Source organism: Chiloscyllium punctatum, chromosome 2, assembly GCF_047496795.1.
Source record: "Chiloscyllium punctatum isolate Juve2018m chromosome 2, sChiPun1.3, whole genome shotgun sequence".
Classification (NCBI taxonomy): Eukaryota; Metazoa; Chordata; class Chondrichthyes; order Orectolobiformes; family Hemiscylliidae; genus Chiloscyllium; species Chiloscyllium punctatum.
Genome location: NC_092740.1, coordinates 138,785,075 through 138,809,903, shown reverse-complemented (window position 1 = coordinate 138,809,903; position 24,829 = coordinate 138,785,075). Strand labels below are relative to the sequence as shown.

The following is a 24,829-nucleotide window of genomic DNA, read 5'->3' as shown; positions in this document are numbered from 1 at the left end:
GATAGAAGAATGTGTTACAATATTTACTGTGTTACGATATTACAATAGTGACTGTATCTCAAAAAACAAAAGGCACCGTTTTAAAAGAAAACATATTTTCAACTTTTCTTTGAATGTTGTCTTTCTGTTTCAGTGAGAAACAAAGAGATATCAGCAAAGGAAACTCTGCCAAAGAAACCTGACTACTGTAAGAAACGTTTTCCTTGCCATGGGTTTGAAGAGGATCTTCTACAAGATAATCCTGTGGATGTATGTACCAGGAGCCAGAGGATTGTCAGACCACCACCAAAGTGGTGGATAGTACAGCATGCTGAAAACCATCCACAAAACATATTGAAGGCAGACTACTTGACAGATTTAGATGGCAGTTTACAAGATCAGATGGTAAAACCTTTAACATCACAAATGAGGAAGAAGAAAAAGAAAATGGGTTTGAAAATAAGATGTTCACGTGCACAAACAAAGAAGCATATCATACACGATTCAGAGGTGCAAAATGTCAATGAAGATGTTTCTGAATGTGATGTTTCTCCAGCCAGTTCACCACATCGCCGTTCAAAGCACACAGCTCAAACACGAGCAGCTAATAAATGTGGCAACAGTTCAGTTAGGTCACCAAATCACTGGTCAAAATGCACAGGGCAGCAGGAAATATCTAATAATTCAAGTGGGCCGTCATATCACCAGTCAAAACTCTCAGCGAACCAACGCATAGCCAATCAGCAGGACAATGGTTCTGATAATATGCCAATTAAGAAGCAAAGTAGAAAACAAAAGTATTCTTCTGTGCCATCTGTACCAAAAAAACGATTGTTTTCTGAGGTTGAAGAAGATAAAAAGGGAAAACCCTTAGACATGCATCTGCTGAACAAACGAAAATCTACATGGAAATCAAAAATTCATGATCTTGATGTGCAGAACGAAAAGGAAATCGAAGAGGGGGAGGAGGACTGTAGTCCACTTAGAAAACCAGACTATGTTCGTACAACTTCAAGGAAAACTAAGAACAGTACTCCTGTATCATCAAAGCCATCATCACAGAAATCTTCTCAAGAATCTGTAGCACCCTTTACTGAAGCTTATATTGACAAAAAGATTCCACAAAGACACCTTGACAATTGCAAGTCTCCAGGTAACCAAAGCCAGGTTCTAACAAGCGCAAGAAGATCTGTCACCAAGCCTGTTGATGAATTTGCAACCAGGCCCCAAGTAACTGCTGGTACTCCACACCAGGCTGTAATGAGTTCCAGAAAGTATAGCACAACAAACTGCCAAGATAAAACTGCTTCCCCTCAGCATTCTGAACAACCAACAGATATGAGTGAGGAAGATGACAGACCAGAACCTTGTACTTCTGTGCGAAACAAAAGAACTGTAAGGCAAAGATTTCCTCACAATAATTTGTAAGTAGGCAAACACGTTCAGTACTTGAATATTATAGTGAATGTGCTTTAATTGTCGCTTTCAATTATTCTGCTTGAAGGTATTATCTATCATTTTGCTCAGAATTTAAAAAAAAATTTTGAGAGTTGGTGAATATTCATCTTCAGTGCTTCAATATATGTCGCCAGTTTGTTAGAAAAATTATGGCAATTTATAATACAGTATTTCCCCACCAACTTGCTAGTATTGATCCATTTATATTCAAAGCACCTAATAAATTTTAAATGTAAAATAATACAGATACCCAAGGTTACTCCAGGAGATGAGGGAAAAGATTGCTGCGCCTTTGGTGATGATCTTTGCGTTCTCACTGTCCACTGGAGTAGTGCCAGATGATTGGAGGGTGGCAATGTTATTCACTTGTTCAAGAAAGGGAATAGGGACAATCCTGAGAATTACAGACCAGTCAGTCTTATGCCAGTGATGGGCAAAGTATTGAAAAGAATTATGAGAGCAAGATTTTTGATGAGTTGGAAAACTATGGTTTGATTAGAGATAGTTAGCATGGCTTTGTGAAGGTATGTCATGCCTCACAAGCCTTATTGAATTCTTTGAGGATGTGACAAAACATGTTGGTGAAGGTGGAGCAGTGGATGTAGTGTAAAGTGGAACCTCGATTATCCGAATATTGGATTATCTGAAGGAGATCTTGAGGTCCCGACAGAAACATTACATCAAAGATGTATTTCCAACACTGATCGCGTCTTTTGTTTACAGTGATAAAAAGTGCACTCAATGCTGCCGAGTACAGTCTTGGACTAATGGGAGCTCGGGGGGGGGGGGCTGCTGCTGGGTTTGGACAGGATTGGTGGGGGGGTGGTGATTTTGGTTGGGGGGGGTGGGGTGGGGTTGGGCAGACGAGGGTGTTGAGGGCGGGGTTTGAGTGGGCACGGACGGGTGGTGGGGTTGGGAGGGGTGGGCGGGGGATCGCGTGCAGTGTGCTGCTGCCTAGTCTGAGCAGGGAGCAGACTTTATGTAGAAAACTCCGAGCCGCTAGAGGAAAGGCAATTTGAATCGATTAACTGAATAATCAATTATCCGAGCGAAATAGTGCCCATCCATCTTGTTCGTATAATCGATATTCCTCTGTACTTGTATTATGCCAAGGTCTTTAATAAGGTTCCCCATAGTAGGCTCATTCAGAAAGTAAGGAGGTATTGGATACAAGGAAATTTGGCTATCTAGATAGAGAATTGGCTGGTTTATAGGAGACAGAGGGCGGTGGTAGTTGGAAAATATTCAGCCTGGAGCTCAGTGATCAGTGGTGTTCTGCAGGGATTGATTCTGAAACCTCTCCTCTTTGTGATTTTTATAAATGACTTGGACAAGAAAGTGGAAGGGCGGGTTAGTAATTTTGCCAATGACACAAAGGTTGGTGGAGTTGTGGATAGTGTGGAGGGCTGTTGTAGGTTGCAACGAGACATTAACAGGATGCAGAACTGGACTGATAAGATGGAGTTCACCACGGAAAAGTGTGAAGTGATTCACTTTGCCAAGTCAAATTTGAATGCAGAATACAGGGTTAAAGGCAGGATTCTTGGCAATGTGGAGGAACAGAGAGATCTTGGGATCCATTTCCATAGATCCCTCAAAGTTGCCACTCAAGTTGATATGGTTGTTAAGAAGGCATCTGGTGTGTTGGCTGCCATTAGCAGGGGCATTTGGTTGGACCACACTTGGCATATTGTGTTCACTTCTGGTTGTCTCATTGTAGGAAAGATGTGGAAGCATCAGAGGGTGCAGAGGAGATTTGCAAGGATGCTGCCTGGACTGGAGGGTGTATCTTATGAAGAAAGGTTCAGGAAGCTAGGGCTTTTCTAATTGCAGTGAAGAAGGATGGGAAGTGACTTGATAGATGTGTACAAGCTGTTGAGAGGCGTAGATAGTATGCCTAGCCAGAGGTGACTTCCCATAGTGAAAAAGTCTATCAGAAGGCGGCATAATTATAAGATAATAGGAAGAAGGTTAAGAGGAGATGTCAGAAGTAGGTTCTTTACACAGACCGTGATGGGTACGTGGAATGCACCGCCAGCAGTGGTAGTAAAGTCAGATGCATTAGGGACATTTAAACGTCTCTTGGATTGGCACATGGAAGATAGTACAACGAAGGGTATATAGATTAGTGTGATCTTAGAGTAGGATAAAAGGTCGGCACACCATCAGGTCCAAAAGGCCTGTACTGTGCTATGTTCTATCATGAATGCTCTTACATGCTTTCTCTTGGAAGAAATGACTTTTTTTCACCTGTCTTGTTTTGCACACTTTTTTCAGGATTACATGAGCAGTTTTAAACATGAGATAGCTGTACTGTTTTAATAAAAGTACAAATAGTACTGAAAAAGTTTTGGGGATCTTGTGCTAATTACATTTATGTTGTTTTTATATATTACTTGTGTTTATGGGAAATCGGTGATGACTGTGCATTGTTAGATGCTGTTTCAGAAAAGAATTCTTACATGTCGGCTGATTTGAGTTTTAACACTGGCAAACAGGTGAAGTTAAAACTATATATATGCATTATTTAATGTTCTACCAGAAAGACAATTTGCTTATTTTCAGTTAAGTATTTGAGAATAATAAGTTGAAGGATTCTTTTTATTTTTAGGCCTGTTTTTAATAAGAGTGGGCCAGGGTCACATGTGAACTATGAAGAGGAGTCATTTGATCCAGGTGATGAAGAAGATTTTGAACATGGAGAAATAATGGGTAGGAGTAAAAATATTCTGTGAAAAATATATGTTGGTTTAAATGTTAGAAGTAGCACAAAGAAGGTAAACATTCTTTCAAAGTAATTTAAGTCATTATGTTACATTTTTGTTTAAATGAGCATTAGCTCCTCTTGCCTGCTGCTGTCTTGTCGAAAAGCTGTTTATTTATGTATTGGTAGATTATTTCAATATTTATTGGTTGTTGAGTAAAAAGAGAAAAGTATGTTATAGCTCAGCCTGAATTTGACCACATCTGATTTTCGCTCGAGTTATTTCTCCAACAAGAATTGTGTCCAGATTATTTTTCCTCATTATTTGGAGAAGTCGGGGTTGTTGTCATGATCTCTACTACTATCTTACCTCATTTCTAAATCTAAACACTGTCTGTAGAACTTGCTTTTACTTGGCGCTTTTAACTTAGTGCCAAAGTTTCCTTTTTCCTTTGTCACTACCAGGTTTCTTGGCTAATACTTTGTTGCACCTTCATGTTATCCTCTATTGCTTATGTCAGCTAGGTGTGGTTCAGTCAGTGTCTTTCCAGCTCACAAGTTGAATCAAACTGACTTTTCCCAGTGATGGAAGTAATGGTTATAGTCTTCAAAAGCTCAAGTAGCTTTCAAAAGTGTGATCTGCATAAGGAAATCTGTAGTAGTTGCTTGAGAAATATTTTGGATTCCTTCTCTAAACTTGTGTCCACGGCAGACTGCAAGTGTACTTGAAGCCAAAAGATCCAATTTGCCTATCAGAATAAAATGCATTCACTGGGTGTAATCAGAGCACTACCACCATGATCCAAACAACTTGGGTTGTATGAATAGCAGAAAGGTAGGAAGAAACCTCTTCAGTTACTTACTTGTGGCCTCTAGTTCTGAATGAAACTCTCAATAGAGGATTTGGTCAACCCTGTTGAGTAGCATCCAGTTTGATATCACAAGTGAATTGGTTTCAAAGGGAGAAAGATTACAGGGACGTTTCTCTGTAAGCTCTTCATTCATCCTTTTCTTTCTTTTAGACTTTGGTGATGCCAGTGATGATGACAGTTATACAAAAGAGAGCACTACTGAGGAAAATGGTCAGTTTATCATAGGTTTAAAGCCTGTATTCTATTGTAAAGCAGATATGCATTGAGTCACTGGTGTTAGTATAATTATTTTGACTTAATTGTAAGCATTCTTGTCTCTTAATGAGAAGGCTGTTGGCTCATCCCCACTCTAGGTTTTAACTAATCTCTGACATAACTGCATGTCCTTAAATACCTCAATGTAACACAGTTCACTCAATCTCGACATTAAAAGTAACATTGCAAATGGTAATTGAGGCTAAATCAAAAAAAGTTGAAAGTTTGAACCACCCTTTGGTCAAAGTGTTTCCAAACTGCACTACTGAAAGGCTATGTTCCTTAGTCTTAAACTCACTAGCCAGTATTTCTCTACACTGACATTCCTCTTAATTTGTTGAAAACTTAAATCAAATCCCTGCTCAATTATCTAAATGCCAACTATCTAGTGTGTAAAATATCTCCCTGATATTGTGAATTTGCACTCCAGGTATCATTCAATTAAATTTATTTCCTTCATAGCAAATACAGCAAACTTTGTTTTAACTGGCACTCTTAATAAGTCGTGATCAAATACCGTGATCTACTGTGATGTCTGAGTCTTTATGCTGTAAATAAAGTACAGGTAGACAATCCTTTATCAAAACCCTTGGGACCAGTTTCTTTTGGATTTCGGAATTTTTCAGATAAAGGATTAAATGACATTTTTGTAGTAAAATTGAAAAGAAAATTCCTGAACAGCAGACCCACCTGTGATTACTATGAGCACTGAGACAGATTGGCACCTGCCAGTGCTGGGCCATGCCGCTACGTCACATCTGAGTGGGTGTGGAGTTGCATTAACTGCATGTCAAGCAAACTTGTTAACGAGAAAAGAACTTCAGGAAAAAAATTTGGAGCGCTTCAGATTTCTGGTAAAGGATTGTCTACCTGTCTAACGGTGATGTGTACAGCCCTTGTGTTAGGTTTCTGTTACTTAGTATGTTTTTACATTGTTTTTTTTAACATCGCTCAAAGAAGTCTATGTAATGTGTCGAAGCTTCAATTGGTCAAGGTTTATTGTGGTTATGTATACCTTTTGATTACCTGGAAAATTTGATCACCTGGCATATTCCTGGTCCCATAGGTGCCAGTTAATAAAAGCTTTGCTGTACATCTGTCCTCATATTGTGGTGCATAAAATACTTTCACGTGTTGAAGTCATGTCTTTTGTATTGCAATATTGTTACTTCTACCCTTTATATTCTAATCCTCTAGATATAAATGGTATAATCCATTGGACATATTGATTATTTTCTGCACATGTCCATGAAAGTTTGGTATCCAGTGCACCTGGGCACCAGGTTTCTTTGAGCCTCCAGTGTTGATGGCTTTTCTCCATTCACGATGTACAGGCGGCCCTATTTATGAATGCCTGCTCTAACGAATATAGTTTGATGCAGGTGTGAAATTTTAAAGACCAGACATACAAACATTTCCTGTGCCTACTAATCACTATTTTATGCTGTCTTACATTATGTTCCAACTTGCATACAAGTCAACTTGCAGATGGACTCCAAGACAGAACCTGTTTGTAACCTGGGCTGCTTCGACCTTGAACCGCCTGTCTCAGATTTTAGTTCTATCAATGCCGCTTGTACTTCCTGTTTACAAATATTAATTACTTTACATATGTACATTGTGCCTTTATATGGTGGAGACAAATACAAAATACTTAGTTAACAATTTTGCAGTTTTCCTTATTCCTCATGATATATTTTTGTCTTGGCTGATAAGGAGCCCATGTTTTACTTCTCCTATTTTTACTCATCAGTTCTGAGGAAGGGTGACTCGACCTGAAATGTTAACACTGATTTCTCTCAACAGTTGCTGCCAGACCTGCTGAGCTTCTCCAGCAATTTCTATTTTTGTCTTTTACTTTTGCTAATCCATTTTCATTTGTTTACAGTCTCTAAATTTTGTTTTTAATTTCTTTCTCGTTTACTTTGATATTCTGTTCTTTTCCTCTTTAACAATTCTTTACTGATTACTAAAACCCCCTCAATCGTCAGCTATCTTTGTTATAACTGTGTAAACTTTTAAAGTTCAAACTTTTTTATTTACAGATGATTTTATTATTATTTTAGATTAATTATGTTGTTTTTCTTGAGCGATAATGCCAGTTGATGACAGATATTCATACCCCAGTATTAAAACGTCTCACCAGTGATGTGCTACATAAAAGTTGTCAGTTTAGCTATTAGACCTTACATAGTTTTTCAGAGGGGCTAGCTCAATCTGAAGAAGCACGTAATTGAATAAAATCAGACTTTTTCATACAAAAATGAACACAGTTTGTTTCAGTAATCTACAAAAGCCAAGGAATTCATTTGTTTCTTTTTAAACATGGCAATTTTAACATCTGGATCAGTCTCAAACTATTTGCTAAAGCAAATACATAAGCAAGGAACAGTTGCAGGAAAACAGGTTTTATCCATTTAGAATATTAGTCCTGATCTGACTTTAGGATTTGTTTCCACTTTGGGTTTTAATGTCACGTACTGTAATTTTAATCCCTACAAATAATCTTTAGATCTCAAATCTTACCTTCCCTCAAGTCAGCACAGACATTTTTATTGAATATAACTTTTGTGTGCATGAGTAAGTGGATGCGGTTGGGTTCTAATCTAACTTACCAAGTGATAAGGCCTTGTTCTGAGTGAAGGGCTTCAACGTACAACCTTTTATTTTGAAGGGAGGAAATTCATTTTCAAAAAAGCCATCTTGACAAAATTGAATTGAAACAAGATTGGGTAGGTTTTATGTATTTTATAGAGTTGGAGGATATATCTTATGTTGAACGGAGAGTGCAATGTTTATATTTTTTCTGTATAGTGCAAGAGGTCTAATATTAATATTCAGCCATGATTACCATATTGAACATTTTTTCAGTTTAATTTCCTCAGTTTGTTTGCATGCCTGTTTTGTACTTTTTTCCCTCTGTTATCTTGGGTGTATGCAGACCTTGCATTGTTATAGCCAAATTTTTGCTGACAACTCAATTCTTTTGGAATTTGTTTTGAATTTTAGAAGTCATTAAATTGTGCAGAATTTAGAATATAGAAATCGGTTGTTGATTTAAGACATTTTATATTAATCTTTATCCTTCAAATAGCAATAATCCAGATTCCTCCTCCTGACTCTGTAATTGACAAAACTCTATTTTTCATTAGAATATACAGATCACATATTAGCTAACTTGATTGAATCTCCTGAATGAGTATTCTTTTAGTATTTGCTTTTTGACAAGTATTCAAAGGAGAAAAAGCCAGCACCATAAAATGGCCACAGGGATTTGTTGCCTCACCCAGCTGACCTGTGGCACATACATTAGATCTTAATTTAGTGAATGATGCCACAATTTTAGTGGTGGCATCATTCTGGCATTTAATCAATATAAGTTAACTGTTTTAATTCTGTATCAAACATATTAAAAGTATGTTATGATGATGATTAAAGTAAGTTAAACTACTTTCTGGTAATTTCAGTCTGTTTTATTATTTGAACAGACAACCGTGAGAAGAGGCCATTTGAAAGAGCAATGCAAGAAAGTTTGAAACCTACCTGTGTTTGGAATGTTAAAGAAAGCAGTGAAGTATTTGTAGGTTTGTGTCCTTGCCATTGCACAAAAATGAACAGCACATAATTGAAATAATAAGTGATCACTGGGCTCACGGGTTTTCTGTTCTTCATTTGTCCATAAATACATAGGGTTTGTTCTAGATCAGCAACTCAATTTTTGTGTTTTCACCTTCTTCAAGATTAATTTCATACAAGCCTAACCAAAAGTAATCTGGATTAAAATTAGAGGACAAAGGAAGCCATTTGACCTGGTGTCATGAATTATTCCATATCAAAGCACTTCAAAAAAAATTTTGTTCTAACTCCTCATGTTTTGTTTTTTGTCAATATATTACCTTTTAAGTGTTATGATTAACTGGTTTATTAACTGGTTACAGCTTTATTAACTGGTTGCAGTCATGCAGTCGATCTTAATGTGCTTTTCACAGACCTATTATTTCTAGGTTATATTTCCAATTTTTCTTTCCAGCTATACTCCATACATTTGGAAAAATAACTCAATTAAACTACATTTGTCATTTTCCTATTTTGAGTACTCTTGCCTTTATTGTCACTGATACTGGGATGTGCGTGCAGCCAGTCAATGTCACTGTGAAGCAGAATGGGAATATACAGCAAATCAGCATCGCTGAAGCATAATAAGAGAGCAGACCAATATGAGAAATTTAGGATGGCTTAATTACAAACATGCTGGAATGTGTATCCAGACAAATTGTATCACCAGGGCTAGATCTTTAAACTAGTTATTGGGAATGAGGGTTCAATTGAAAGCAAGTTTTAAAAAAAAAGCTATCGAGCAGAGATGTAGGGCAAATGATAACCAAAGGGTCTCACAAAGGGGTAGTAAAGTGCACCAATAATTTGAACCAGAATAAGTGATATTGATAAAAAGTCATAGCTTAAGGTTCTTTAACTGCACGCACACAGCATTTGTAAAAAGATGGATGAATGGACTGCACAAATAGAAATAAAGATGGACAGAAATAGCAGGAGAAACTCAACAGTTCTAGCAGTATTTGTGGAAGAAAACAAGACTTAACATGTTTGATTCCAGTGATCTATCTTCAGAACTGTTCGAAAGAATGGTCACTGACCTTGAAATGTTAACTATTTTCTCTGCACAAATGCTGCCAGTCCTGCTGAGTTTCTCTCGCAACTTCTGCTTTTGTTTGTTTCACATCTCCAGCATCTGCAGTGCTTTGTTTTACAAACAGAAATAACAAAATTTGACTTGATTGTTACTACAGACGCAAGGTTGAAGGGTGACCAGGACTAGGGATTCAATATTCAAGGGATCCAATGTTCTGGGTAAAATAAGCAAAAAAAGAAAAAGGGTGATGGAGTAGCATTGATAATAAAGGAGGATAATGTGCAGTGATGAGCAATGATATAAGTACAATAGGTTGTGATCTGGAAATAAGTCATAGCAAGGGAAAGAAGTCAAGATGGGAGTCAGCTATAGGTCCCCAAAATGTTACCTCACTGATGGACCAAGTGTAAATCAGGAAGTAATAAGGCATGTAAAAGGGCCACAGCAAATGTTTTGGGTGATTCAAGTCTGTGTATTTTGACTGGACAACTCAGGTGAGCATCGGTTACGTGGAAGTTAGATTTGTAAAGTACGTCAGGGAGTGTTTGTTAGATCATAACATCGCACAACTTACCCAGCAACAGGCTATTTTAAATCTAGTAACACGTAATGAGATAGGGATTAGGACGAGATTTTATAGTCAGAGATCCTCTGAGAGAATTGATGGCCACTTGAAGAATGAATTTGAAGTTTACTTTTAGGTAGAGAAACTTGGGTCTCAAGTTAGCATCAATAACTTTAATAAAGGCAATTGCTAGGGTACAAAGAATTGTCTATAGCGGGCTGGGAAAGTAGACTAAGGAGGAGGCCTGTATATGAACAATAGCACACATTGAAGCAGATGTTTCAAAACTTTTAATAAAACATTGTTATTGTCAGAAAGAAGCATGAATCATCTGTGGTTAATGGAAGTGGTCAAGGAGTGCTTCCAATCAAAACAAAAGCATACAACGTGGTGGAAAAATAGTGGTAGGCCAGAGGATGGGGAATTTTCTCTTTAGGAACCAACAGCTGTTGACTTAAAAAATTAGTATAAGTGGCTTATAAAAACAATTTGGATGGAAATACAAACAAACCATCGAGCTTCTGTGAGGTTGTAGAAAGGGAATGACAAAAGCAAGTGTGGAACTTTTAAAGGATATCATTGGGGAATTGATCATAACAAACAGGAATAATTTAAATCAATACTTGTATATTGTTCTTCACAGTGGAGGACACTAAACAGTGCAGAGATAACAAATAAGAAAGGTGTTAATAGGAGGGTATGTCTTCTAACAATGTCTCACAAGGGACGAGGTATTTGACAAACTGAAAGCAGACAGGTTGCCCGGACCTGATGGCCTATACTCCGTGTTTTAAAGGGAGTGAAAACAGAGATAATTAGGGATGTGAATAAATGCTGGCGAGCCAGCAATGTCCACGTCCCACAAGTGAGTTGAAAATAAAAATAGTCGAAATATTCCAGAACCCTCTGGATAGCAGTAACAGGATAGGTCAGAGTCAGCATGGATTTATGAAGAGGAAATCATGCTTGACTAATCTTCTGGAATTTTTTGAGGATGTAACTCTGAACATAGACAAGGGAGATCCAGTGGATGTAGTGTACCTGGACTTTCAGAAAGCCTTTGAAGTCCCACACAGGACGTTAGTGAGCAAAATTAGGGCGCATGGTATTGGGGGCAAAGTATTGACTTGGATTGAAAATTAGTTGGCTGACAGGAAACAAAGAGTAGTGATAAATGGCTCCCTTTCGGAATGGCAGGGGTACCACAGGGATCAGTGCTGGGACCGCAGCTTTTTACAATATATATTAATGATATAGAAGATGGTATTAATAGTAACATTAGCAAATTTGCTGATGATACAAAGCTGGGTGGCAGGGTGAAATGTGAGGAGGTTGTTAGGAGATTACAGGGTGACCTGGACAGGTTAGGTGAGTGGACAGATGCATGTTAGATGCAGTTTAATGTGGATAAATGTATGGTTATCCACTTTGGTGGCAAGAACAGGAAGGCAGATTACGACCTAAATGGAGTCAAGTTAGGTAAAGGGGCAGTACAAAGAGATCTGGGTGTTTTTGTACACCAGTCAATGAAGGGCAAGCATGCAGGTACAGCAGGTAGTGAAGAAAGCTAATAGCATGCTGGCCTTCATAACCAGAGGGATTGAGTATAGAAGCAAAGAGGTTCTTCTGCAGCTGTACAGGGCCCTGGTGAGACCGCATCTGGAATATTATGTGCAGTTCTGGTCTCCAAATTTGAGGAAGGACATTCTTGCTATTGAGGGAGTGCAGCATAGGTTCATGAGGTCAATTCCTGGAATGGCGGGACTATCTTATGTTGAAAGATTGGAGCGACTGGGTTTATATACCCTTGAGTTTAGAAGACTGAGAGGGTATCTGATTGAGACGTATGAGGTTATTAAAGGATTGGACACTCTGGAAGCAGGAAACATGTTTCCGCTGATGGGCAAGTCCTGAACCAGAGGACACAGCTTAAAAATAAGGGGTAGGCCATTTAGGACAAAGATGAGGAGAAACTTCTTCACCCAGTGGGTGTGTGGAGTGCTCTGACCCAGAAGGCAGTGGATGCCCAGTCTCTGGATTCGTTTAAGAAAGAGTTGGATAGAGCTCTCAAGGATAGTGGAATCAAGGGTTATGAAGATAAGGCAGGAACAGGATACTGATTGAGGATGATCAGCCATGATCATAATGAATGGTGGTGCAGGCTCAAAGGGAAGAATGGCCTACTCCTGCACCTATTGTCTATTCAGGAGGGTTCCAGTGGATTGGAAGACCATCGGTGTCAGGCCTTTTCAAAAGGGAGAAAGACCAAAAGGAAGAAGCTGTAGGCTTGTTTTCCTCCTCTCATTTATTAAGGGAGAAATGGCTAGACATTTAGAAAAAGCTTAACATAATCAAAAGAGAGTTGGTGTGGCTTTGTGAAAGGGAAATTATGTTAACAAGTTTGCTAGAATTATTTGGGAATATAACATGCAGTTTTGATTAAAGAGAGCCTATAGATATAGTTTTACTTTGATTTCCAAAAGGCATTTAATAAGGGGCTACATAAAAGGTAATTAAAACAAGCTAGGAACTCACTGTAATGGTGATAATTTATTGGAATGGATTTAAGTTTGGATAACACACAAGACAGAGCCGGGATTAATGCTTACGTTTGGGTTGGAAAATATAACTAGTCGAGTGCCACAAGGAACAGGCCTCAATTTTTACTATCTATATTAATGACTCGGAAAAGGGGCCAGAGTGTAAGATACCCACATTTGCTGGTGATGCAAAAATAGCTGAGAGAGCTTGTGGTGATGAAGATATGAGACATTTCCAAGAGGGAATGGTTTAAATGGGCAGGCAAAATGTTGGCAAATGGGGTTTAATGTAGTGAATTATGAGGCTTTGCACTTAAGTAGGCAGACAGAAAAGGTAGCCTATATTTAAACGAAGAAACTCCAAAAAGTGCAGAACAGAATGATCTGGCTGTTCTTGTGCATGAACCACAAGAATGTTTGCATGAGGGCGCTGTAGGTAATTAAAAGTGAATTGAATTTTGGCCTTTATTGCCAAAGGTTTGAAGATGTTTTTATTCGTTTGTGAGACGAGGGCATCGCTAGCTCCGATAGTATTATTTAAAAATCCGGAACATAGGGATGCTGTTTCATAAGAGAGTGAGTGTGGTGGTGGTTTAACCTGAGAGTCACCATGGGGAGAGGTTGAGAAGGAGAGTCCTTTCATGGTAACCTCAGCTGTGCTGCGGCATCAATTTGCATCACAAGCCAGCCATCCAGCTGACTGGCTTGTTCAGCCATGGCAGGATTCAAACCCAGGTCCTCAGACTGTGGCCTAAGTCTCTGGGTTAATATTAACTAGGAGGCAGTGAGGTCTGCAGATGCTGGAGATCAGAGTTGAGAGAGTGTTGCTGGAAAGGCATAGCAGGTCAGGCAGCATCTGGGGCCGGGGCCCGAAACGTCGATTTTCATGCTCCTCGGATGCTGCATAATCTGCTGTGCTTTTCTAGCAACACACACTTATCTCTGGGTTACTAGGCTAGTGATAATGCCACTAAGCATCTGGCCTAAGTTGCTCGGGAGAAAGTGGTGGTGAGCTGCTGTATTGAACCACTGCAGCCCATTTCCTGAAGGTAAATCTGCAATGCTGCGAGAGAGCCATTTCAGGATTTTGATCTAGCAATACGGAAGGAGTGGCGAAACATTCCTTAGTCAGGATGATAAGTGTCTTGGAGAGGAACTCTCGGCTGGTGGTCTCCCTATGTATTTGCTGCTCTTATCCTTTTAATGGAGGTGTTCGTGTGTTTGGAAGGTACTATCTAAGCATCTTCGGTGAATTTCTGCACTGCACCTTGCAGATAACACACATTTCTATTACAGAGCATTTAATGGTGTGCAGGGAGTGGATATGCTGCCAGTAAATGGGCTGCTTTGTTCTGCATGGTGTCAAGCTCCTTGTGTGGTGGAGCTGCACTCATCCAGGCAAGTGGGAAGTTTAAAAATGATGAAATCTTGGTGCACCTGTACAAGCTGATAGTGGTGAGGCTGTACTTGCAGTACTGTGTACAGTTTTGATACCTGCATCTAAGAAAAGATGTATTGATATAGGAGGTGGTTCAAAAAAGATTCTTCAAGCTATTCCCTGGGATAAAGGAATTGATTTATCAGACTGGCAAAACAGGTTGGGCCTTTATCATTTTGCAGGATGAATGTATTGAAACATGCATGATTCTTTGGGAGTGTGACTGGATAAATATTCAGAATATTGTACACTCTTGGGAGAATCTCAAAATAGGTGACACCATTACAGAATTAGGGAATACAAGTTTAAAACCGAGATGCATGGGAATTTCTTCTTGCAGAGGGTAATGATTGTTGAATTTTTTACCCCAGAGAATTCTGCAGGCTAGATCACTGAAAACATTTAAAGAGGAATTAGATATTCTTTTTGAAGTAACAGGAGTTAAGGGTTATGAGGTGCTGGCATTAAAAAGAGTTGGTGCCTCGCACAGATCAGTCATGATCAAATTGAATGGTATGACGGGCTTGAGGGGCTAAAAGGCTGCTCATGATGCTTTTTCCTATGTTCTGATGTCATTGTTTGCTAAGCTTCCTTTTTCATGTTTGTCAGCAAACCATGATGTTTCCCACATAGCCAGTTCAAACCTATAAAGAATGAGTGAGATTTTGATAAAGCTCTGAGGGGAATATCATTAACTGAAATTTGTCAATCTGAGAATAGCTATAAATTTACACTCTCATTGCCATTCTAGCAAATCCTCTTTTTTTTTTGCCACATCACCTTCACAATTATAGGCCTTCACCTTAGTGACAGATTTATTTTATATATGTTACAAAAACATCATGAGGCTCCAGTTATGCCACACTTAAAAATATATTTTTCCTGGATTGGTTGTTGCTGTTATAATTGTATCCTTCAATATTTTGTTTCTTTTGATTTCAACTAATATGTACAGTTGGCTAGCTGATCTGTTTTCTGATTTTGAATATATGCATCTCTCAGCCAGTTGTTTGGAAGAATTCTCATTCCCGGGAATTTTTATAGAATCTGACTTGAGCTACTTCCTTTACCAACCACTATTAAGCTTCCACAATGTTGACCCCCCCCCACCCAAGGCTTTCTTCAAGTGAGGTCAACTATTTGAAATTTACAATCTTAAACATTACAGCAGTAATGTACATTGCAAGATTAAAAGCTGACTTTTTAAGTAAGACACAATAAATGTGTAATTTTCAGTTCTAAAAGAACACAATATAAATAACAGAATTTTAAGTATATATACACTCGTTTGGTCAATTAGATTTACTTTGGACGTTTTATTTGACTTTGGGCTTTTATCAGTTATAGTGTGGCTGAGAGAAACCATACAAGAAGTGCAAGTATGAAGCAGGCAGTTAATATTTCAACTAATGAATTGCTAATGCATTTGGGCAAAAGTAGTGGGTCAGTGTTTTTTGAACTTTTGGTTGATGATTTTTAATTCAGTTTACTTTGCAGTGTACATCTTTTTAATCCTTGATTTTTCACTTTCAGACTGTGTTAGGACTTCAGATATGTGTGATTTCTTCTATCCCTTAAAGACAGAGTATGAAGATAATAAGTCCATTGCCATCTGCAAAAGCTTAAATTCACAGACATTTTCTTGCGGCAAACTGGTGTTGGGACCATACAAAGAAAAGGGTTGTCAAATGGTTTATAAAGATACTATGGTAAGTATGTTTTCCCATATATTAGTCATAGAGATGGACAGCACAGAAACAGACTCTTTGGTCCAACTTGTCCACACCGACCAGATGTCCCAACCCAATCTAATCCCATTTGCCAGCGCTTGGCCCATATTCCTCTAAACCCTTCCTTTTCATATACCCACCCAGATGCCTTTTAAATGTTGCAATTGTACGAGCCTCCTTCACTTCCTCTGGCAGCTCATTCCATACACTCTAATAAATGAATTAGATGAATAATTAAATAAATAATTTGCCCCTTAGGTGCCCAGCAATCACTTCCTTAGCTTCCCACAGAGTTTGAGGGTACACCTGCTCCGTCTTGGGGATTTATCCGACTTTGTGTTTCAAGACATCCACTTCTTCCTCCTCTGTAGTGTGGACATTGTTCAAGGTGTCACCATCGATTTCCCCACATTCTATACCTTCCATATCCCTCTCCACAGTAAACACTAATGCAAAATAACTCATTTAGTATCTCCTCCATCTTCTGCAGCTCCACTCAAAGGCTGCCTTACTGAGCATTGTGGGGCACTATTCGCTCTGTAGTTACCCTTTTGTCCTTGATGTAGTTGTAAAAATCTTTTGGATTCTTCTTAACCCTATTTTTCAAAGCTGTCTCGTCCCCTTTTTGCCCTCCTGATTCTCCCTCTTAAGTATACTCCTTCTACCTTTATACTCTTCTAAGGATTCACTCAAACTCTCCTGTCTGTACCTAACATAAGCTTCCTTCTTTTTCTTAACCACAATCTCAATTTCTCTAGTCATCCAACATTCCCTACACCTACCAGCCTTTCCTTTCACCTTAACAGGCTTCCCATTTTCCAGCCATCACTTTATCTGCGAACATCTGCCCCCAATCAGGTGTTGAAAATTCTTGCTTAATACCATCAAAAGTAGCCTTTCTCCAATTTAGAACTTCAACTTTTAGATCCGGTCTATCCTTTTCTATCACTATTTTAAAACTAATACAATTATGGTCACTGACCCCAAGATGCTCCCCCACTGACACCTCAATCACCTGCCCTGCTTTATTTCCCAAGAGTATGTCAAATTTTGCCACTTCTCTTATGGGTATATCCACATATTGACTCAGAAAATTTTCTTGTACATTCTTAACAAATTCCTCTCCATCTAAACCCTTAACACTATGGCAGTCCCAGTCTATGCTTGCAAAGTTAAAATCCCCTACCATTACCACCCTATTATTCTTACAGATAACTGAAATCTCCGTACAAATTTGTTTCTCAATTTTCTGCTGACGATTGGGGGGGGGGGGAGGGTCTATAATAGTCCGATAAGATGATCATCCCTTTCTTACTTCTCAGTCCTGGACATATTTCCAGGAATATCCTCCCTAAGTACAGCTGTCATGCTATTCCTTATTAAAAACGCTATTCCCCCTTTCTATCCTTCCTGTAGCATTTGTATTCTGGAGCGTTAAGCTGCCAGTCCTGTCCATCTCTGAGCCACGTTTCTGTAATTGCTATGATATCCCAGTCCCATACTCCTAACCATGTCTTTCATCAACCAGAGTTCATCTGCCTTTCCTGTTCGGCCTCTTGTATTGATATAAATGCATTTTAATTTATCAGTCCTGCCTTGTTCTCTGTTCCTACATGCCCTGACTGTTTCACTTACTTATTTTCTTAGCTGTACCAGTCTCAGATTGATCTCTTTCCTCACTATCCAGACATAGAAAATAGCACTATTTTTGCTATTGCTCTACAAAACACTGCTCCAGGTTAACTTAATACTTATAGCTTATATTTTGAAAATTTAATCAAGAGACAGATCCCAGTAAAAACATATAATCAAGAAAGAACCAATTCCACTACTATTGTAGATGTACAGCAAGGCTATACTTCACACTATTTACTTATCTGTTTCTCTGCTGTGACCTCTCCCAAACACGTTCCTCCAAGATCAGTTGTGAATTTCGCTGTTTAAATTTTGCTAGACACACCTGATGTCCAATAATGCGTGAATTCAAACAGCAAAGGCAGTAACTGCGCAGATTTAATGCTGTGTCAGTTAGTTGTGTAGGTTTCTTTCTTTCTCTCCCTTACAATCCATGTGCTTGCTGCCTTTGTTTGACTTTCTCCCTTTTAAGAATGCTGTTTTGAGTTTTTTTTCCAAAGTTCCAAAACAATTGCAACAGCATATAATACAGTAATTGCTGCTCCTGGAATTCGAGGAAATCACCTCCAATATCTAAAACGTCTCAAAAAGGAGCAGCTTTTTACAGCCAGAAATTTTTCCCGTCCTCCATCTTGGATTACCCAGACTCCTGATTCATTCTTCAGAGAAACCTTTTGGGGCGTTTTATTTTAAATGCAAATACTATATTTCTGTTAATTTTGCCATTACTTGACTAGCTTGAGCTCTTTTTGAATATTTGTATTTCATAAATTTTTAAAGTAATCTGTGTCCTGTTGTGCATAAAGCCCATGAACAGCTCTCCTTGTCTCCACTGCCTGACAGTTTCCCAAAATATCTGTTTCAAAGTATCATCTTTCACTTGCCAACCTGCTGATTTAAGATCTTCTTGTCATACCTTTCATAACCTTCTAAAGCCTCTCAGCGTCAGGTACCTTGGTTTGATTCCAGCCTCATGGTGTCTGTGGAATTTGCACATTCTCCCTGTGTCTGCTTGGGTTTCCTCCAGGGGCTCCAGTTTCCTCCCACAATCCAAAGATGTGCAGGTTTAGTGAATTGACCGTGCGAAATTGCCCATAGTGTTCAGGAATGTGTGGGTTAGGTGCATTAGTTACTGGTAAAAGTAAAGTAATAGGTAGGGGAATGGGTTTGGGTGGGTTATTCTTCGGAGTGTCATTGTGGACTTATTGGGCCAAATGGCATTTTTACACACTTTAGGGATTCTATGATATGTCAACCAATTATTTTCAATTTTTCTCATTTTTCATTCGAAGACTCCTTCAAAGTCTTCCACTTGTAGATTTGAGAAGCTGTGGTTTCTTTGCTTTGATTAGCAAGTATTCAGAAAAGACTTGATACAGGTGTTCAAAGTCATGAGTAACATCAAATAAATAGGAAATATTTCTGATGCCAGGAAGGTCATCTTTGTGTTTGTCTGGAATTTGTGGCCAGTGGCTGAGCAAGAGCGCTGTCTGCTAACCTTGAAGCCAACTGCCCAGAAACATTTTTGCTTTTTCACTAGCCTGTGATAAATTAAATCTAGTGCCAAGTTATGGGGATGCCCTGGCGTGCAATAGCATTATCAAAAAGCAAGGAGGATCCAACCGCATTGAAGTATTTACACACAGCAAGCCAGGAACTTAAGAGTACTCAGTATTCTCTCTCCATCTCCCTCCCTTCTGTCTGCCCCTTTCTCCCACTCCTCCTTCCATCTCTCCCAATTTAGTTTTGAACTTCTCAATTTTCCTCTCTGGATGTGATATTAATGACATTTGAGCCATTTTACAGTTCCCAACCGTTTAACTAGAGTTTAACTATATATTGCTTTCCAATTTTTTGTAATATCAAACTTTAATAAACAGTGAAATCCATTCTGTTTTTGCTGGATCAAATGTAGTACTTGACAGGGTAGTTATGAAAGGTTGTTCCCCCTTGTGGGAATGTTTAGAACCAGATGGCTTAATCTCAAAATAAGAGCACATTTAAAACAGAGATTAGGAGGAGATTCGTTTCTGCAGGTAGTGATTCTGTGGTATTCTTTATTGCAGAGGACTGTTGATCCTGGATCATTAAGTATATTCAAGGCTGAATTGGGCAGATTTTCAATCAGTGAGGGAATGGGAAAATAGCAGAGCCGACTCAATGGGCTGAATAACCTATTTCTGCTCCTATGGTGTACGGTGTTAATCTCTGATTTAGTAAAGAGAGAGCTTACTTTTAAAACATGTTCCTTAGTTTTAGTCTCTCCCAGGAGAAAAAAATTGATTGCCCACTATTCACCATGTCCAATACCCTTAGGAAATGCACACAATCTTTCTAAAACCACTTATTGTCTTTTATTTCGAAGAAGTTGCAATTTAACTTCGTCACATTCTTTTTAACATTAGAAGAATCCTGCGTGTGGCTTTTTTATGTAAAACCTAGCTTGTTTTTGATGCACAGGTGTTTCATATCCTGAAAGGCGATCTCGGGATTACAATATACCGTACCACATACCATCTCAAAGAGGGGGATTACTTCTATGTGCCTTCAGGTAAATGTTCTTTTACCTTTTTGTTTTTATTTGCTGGTAAATCTATGCTTTGTGAGCAGCTGCAGTATTTCACTTTCAGTTCATCTGCCAGTACATGGCAGGCATTTAAATATGCACAAATTGATGACTTCTGGTCAGGAAGCACACTCTGCAATACACCTTACGTGCACACTTAAATGTTAGCATAAATCCTGATTCCTCATAGTGAAGGGATTACATATTTCACCAAGGAAATCAAATAGCTGGAGAGACACTAAATCACAAAATTGATTTTATAAGATTGTAATTGCAAGTGAGATTTGTCAGAAATTCTTTCAGTAGCCAAGTTAATTGAGCATTTCAGAACAGTTCACTAGCATATCCCTCATTAGTGCACAGGGTTTCAAAACCTGCATACTAATGTGATTAAATGGCCCCAATAATTAAAAGATGAAAGACAGGCAATAAGATGGCTGACAGACCTGGGGCATTTTGTAATTTACAAAATGTATTGCCTTTAACACAGATTTAAAATAATTAAATTATTACTTAATTGTCTTTGTTTCCCCTGTTATAGGTAACACATACAATGTTACAAATCTCCGGGATACTGAGGCCGTTCTGCTTTTCACACAGTTGAAAGGATCCAAGATGGACTAACCAGTTTTGTAAGGAGCTGTTTTGGACCAATGCTATACTTTGTAAATTTATAATTTTTTTTAGAATACTCAAACCATTTGGAATAGTTAAAATTTAAATATGTTTTTTAATGATCCACTGTTTGTTTTCTTATGAAGTATGAGGAATATTGCGCTTTGGAAATTGTGTTCAGTGCAGTTAGTGTTTCTGGGCATACAGCTTGAGAGCCTCATAATAAAGCTTCTCTAGTTTTTACCATTTGTTAGAGCAGTTTTGAATATTTTTGGAATAGTTAAAATGTTTTTTGTTAAGAATTAATGTGCTGTTATGAAATATGCTGCTTTGAACATTTATATCTTTATCATTGAGCTGGATGCATAGACGGGTAAACATGATATGTGATGAAACATAGCCTACAATTGTGTCATTTGATGTTTTAGTTCTCCAATTTTTATAAACAAAGGTGAGGAGACCATGTTGAGTAAAGGCAGCTTCGTGACAAAACATGTTTATGGTAGCCGGGATGAGAGGTACCACATAAATTCTTGCTCATGAGCTGGTTACATTTAACCTGCTTGGAACTACGCATTTCATGTCATTGCTTCATCACATTGGAGTTCTGAATCTTAGTTATTTAGTGAAGAGAGAGAAGTGAAACTAAATGAAAATGACCTTTCACCCCTCCCTCGTACTATATTTGGGATTGAATGCAGTCCATTTTAATAGAGCAGAAGCCTCTTCTGTCCATTACCTTTATGGATTGCCTTTGAAAAGTTTGGGTATTTTCTTTGCTGTCCTTGCCAGGCATTAACCACAAACGATAAATGATCCACTGTTTCGTACCATATTGATGATTCTTTTGACTGTGTTTAGAACAATGAAAGATTGCTAGTAGAAACCATTTCCCAATTTAGGTGCTCCTAGTTCAGTCTTGGCTCCATTAGCTGTAGAGCAAGATTTAATCAATATGTTTTATTCCTGTAAGTTCCAAAAAAATATGCAATGCAAGACGATACTGTAGTTTCCTTCTCTCACTCCAGCATAATATGATCCTTACAACTGAGATTACCACTTAGTTTTGGATTAAAATAGTTTCAGTTATAGGTTGTTGTCCAGTGTTTAAGATTATCCAGTTAATTTTACACAGTCTTAGAATGCGACAGTGAAAATTTTCATTTCGTTAGTGTTATCAACTGCAACAAACTAATTACAAGAGGCATTTATTTATCCAGAATAGTTTATGCTAGCTGTGATACTTTTTAGGTAGCAGTCGTATATTCAGGTATAATTAATTGGTTTAGAAATGCTTTGGATCACCATGGGTATGTGGAAAAGCAATAAAAGAAAACTGTGAATTCCTTTTGTTTACTCCCTGGGTTTCTGTTGCTCATTTCTGTTTCCCACTAATATCATTAATACAGCAAACATTTTATTAATTGGTGTCTATTGGACCAGGTGTGTGCTGGTTGATCAAATATTCCAGATAATCAATGTAAAAACACACACTAAAGTAATCAGAACATATAGCAGGGAGTAAGTATACACATCACTGCTATACTTTAATCACAGCATAAATCACTTAAATAATAATGCAACTTTGCCTTAAATAAAACTTACTGGCAGAGAGCCTTCTCACACTCACCTTCAACTAACTCAGAACATCAGACATGCTCAAACATCATGTTAGATCACAGTATTTGAGGAGAAATTCCCTTGAAATCGAATCAACTGTTGATATTTTGTGTAGCCATTCGATTGAACAAAAAGTTTATTTACATTGAGGTAAATAAATTAAAACTCAATTGTACAGAATAACACAGTAAATGTCCCGGTATTTGAGCTACATAATTTTTATCTAGTGTGCCAATTCATAAGATGCCAGTTAAAACAAAGTTTGCTGTTTAACTGAAATTCTTAGATCTTTTGTACTTATGGAATAGATTCTGTACTTTGTTCCACATTTTGTATCTACTGAACAAGAAACAAACTTAACCCAACTTTTTCCTTCATTGTATCTGATGTAGTTTGCATTCTTTCAAATGGAAAGAAATTCTGTCCAGAAAATATTTGAAAACCTGTGCTTATTTTTTGTAACAGCCAGTAAATTCATTGTATTATAAAGAAAGTGTTTTATTTGAAAAATGGATGTTTGAGATACAAGTACTTAACTAAGGTGCAAAGATGTTGAAGCATCTAATGTGTGTGTATGTATGTATATATATATTAAAAAAAAAGCTCCATCACATCTACCAAAAGTTGGAAAAGATGCCATTTTTCCCTGAGTACCTTGTCTTAAACAAAACATGCATTTGCAAATAAAAGATCATGTGATTTCTCTATGCTGACTCCCAGAATTACTTTCTTATTCTGATGTTGCATAATTTTGAGATGTTGACTATCCACCATGAATTTCTTCATCATCTCTCTGTGCCTTTGTAATGCCATGTATTTTGTTTGAGGTGGAGGAGGAAGAATTCATTGTATTCATGAGCGAAAACACAACAATAAAAAATGGAACTGACAACTTCTCCTATATTTGCCACTGTGTCCAGCAAGCACAAATGTTGATCTAAGGTTCTTAGTGAACCTTAGCTTATTCTGCTAGTTATTTCAGAATGGGTTTTATCTTTTATTTTGCAAATTAGCTACAATTTCTATAAAAAAAAGATTTATCTTCTATGAAGTCAGGTGGAAATGTCATTGATGACACAATTCAACCCACTACCACCTTCTAGTTTCCATACTGTTGTTCAGTTAACAGATGGTTGGATATCTGCCATCCAATATTGAATGAACAGAACTGTCCTTCCCTTTACATATTGGTATCTGAATTCACAGCTTTTATTACCTTGTATAAACTCTCTTCCCCTGCTACCAGCTCTAGTCCCTCTCCTTGGCAACTGTCGGAGATGAAACCAGACAATTCTGAGCATTAATATTGTTTGACCCTAAGCTGCACTTCCAACTGTACATTCCAGCCATTGCTAAGACTGCACCTCTACCTATTGGTTGACTTCACCCCTGCCTAAGTTGATATGCGCCTAAAACTTTCTTTCATGTCTATTCTAAAGCATTTGTGGCTGGTCTCTTTTAACCTACCCTGTGTCAACTTTAGTCATCCAAAACTCTATTCATCCCCAGTCCAGTTTACCTGTAACTGCTGTGTGTTAACCTACCGGAAAGATGTTGTGAAACTTGAAAGGGTTCAGAAAAGATTTACAAGAATGGTGCCAGGGTTGGAGGATTTGAGCTACAGGGAGAGGCTGAACAGGCTGGAGCTGTTTTCCCTGGAGTGCTGGAGGCTGAGGGGTGACCTTATAGAGGTTTACAAAATTATGAGGGGCGTGGATAGGATAAATAGGCAAAATCTTTTCCCTGGGGTCGGGGAGTCCAGAACTAGAGGGCATAGGTTTAGGGTGAGAGGGGAAAGATATAAAAGAGACCTAAGGGGCAACTTTTTCATGCAGAGGGTGGTATGTGTATGGAGTGAGCTGCCGGAGGATGTGGTGGAGGCTGGTACAATTGCAGCATTTAAGAGGCATTTGGATTGGTATATGAATAGAAAGGGTTTGGAGGGATATGGGCCGGGTGCTGGCAGGTGGGACTAGATTGGGTTGGGATATCTGGTCGGCATGGACAGGTTGGACCGAAGGGTCTGTTTCCATGCTGTACATCTCTATGACTCTATCTTAGTTCCCATTGAGCAACATGTTGATTAAAATTCTAACTTTTTAATCCTTACATAGTCTTGTACCTCCAATCTTTGTAACCTCCTCCAGCACTAAATTTCCAAGATATCTGCTTATCTAATTCTGGTCTCATGTGTGTCCCCA

At 38.3% G+C, this 24,829-nt stretch overlaps 1 protein-coding gene across 8 annotated transcripts in view; it reads left to right on the top strand.

Moving 5' to 3' along the window:
* Positions 1 to 23,508, top strand: part of LOC140490323 (uncharacterized) — a 96,296-nt gene extending 72,788 nt beyond the window's left edge. For 6 of the 8 annotated variants that reach the window (XM_072589100.1, XM_072589104.1, XM_072589105.1 and 3 more), the window contains exons 12-18: positions 134 to 1,403; positions 4,049 to 4,149; positions 5,164 to 5,223; positions 8,757 to 8,852; positions 15,996 to 16,171; positions 20,288 to 20,378; positions 20,935 to 23,508. In XM_072589100.1, coding sequence (XP_072445201.1) covers positions 134 to 1,403; positions 4,049 to 4,149; positions 5,164 to 5,223; positions 8,757 to 8,852; positions 15,996 to 16,171; positions 20,288 to 20,378; positions 20,935 to 21,017 — 1,877 coding nt within the window. In that variant the 3' untranslated portion in view covers positions 21,018 to 23,508. The remainder of the gene's footprint in view (positions 1 to 133; positions 1,404 to 4,048; positions 4,150 to 5,163; positions 5,224 to 8,756; positions 8,853 to 15,995; positions 16,172 to 20,287; positions 20,379 to 20,934) is intronic. The other 2 variants (XM_072589101.1, XM_072589103.1) reach the window with 2 other exon arrangements.
* Positions 23,509 to 24,829: the final 1,321 nt, after the last annotated feature.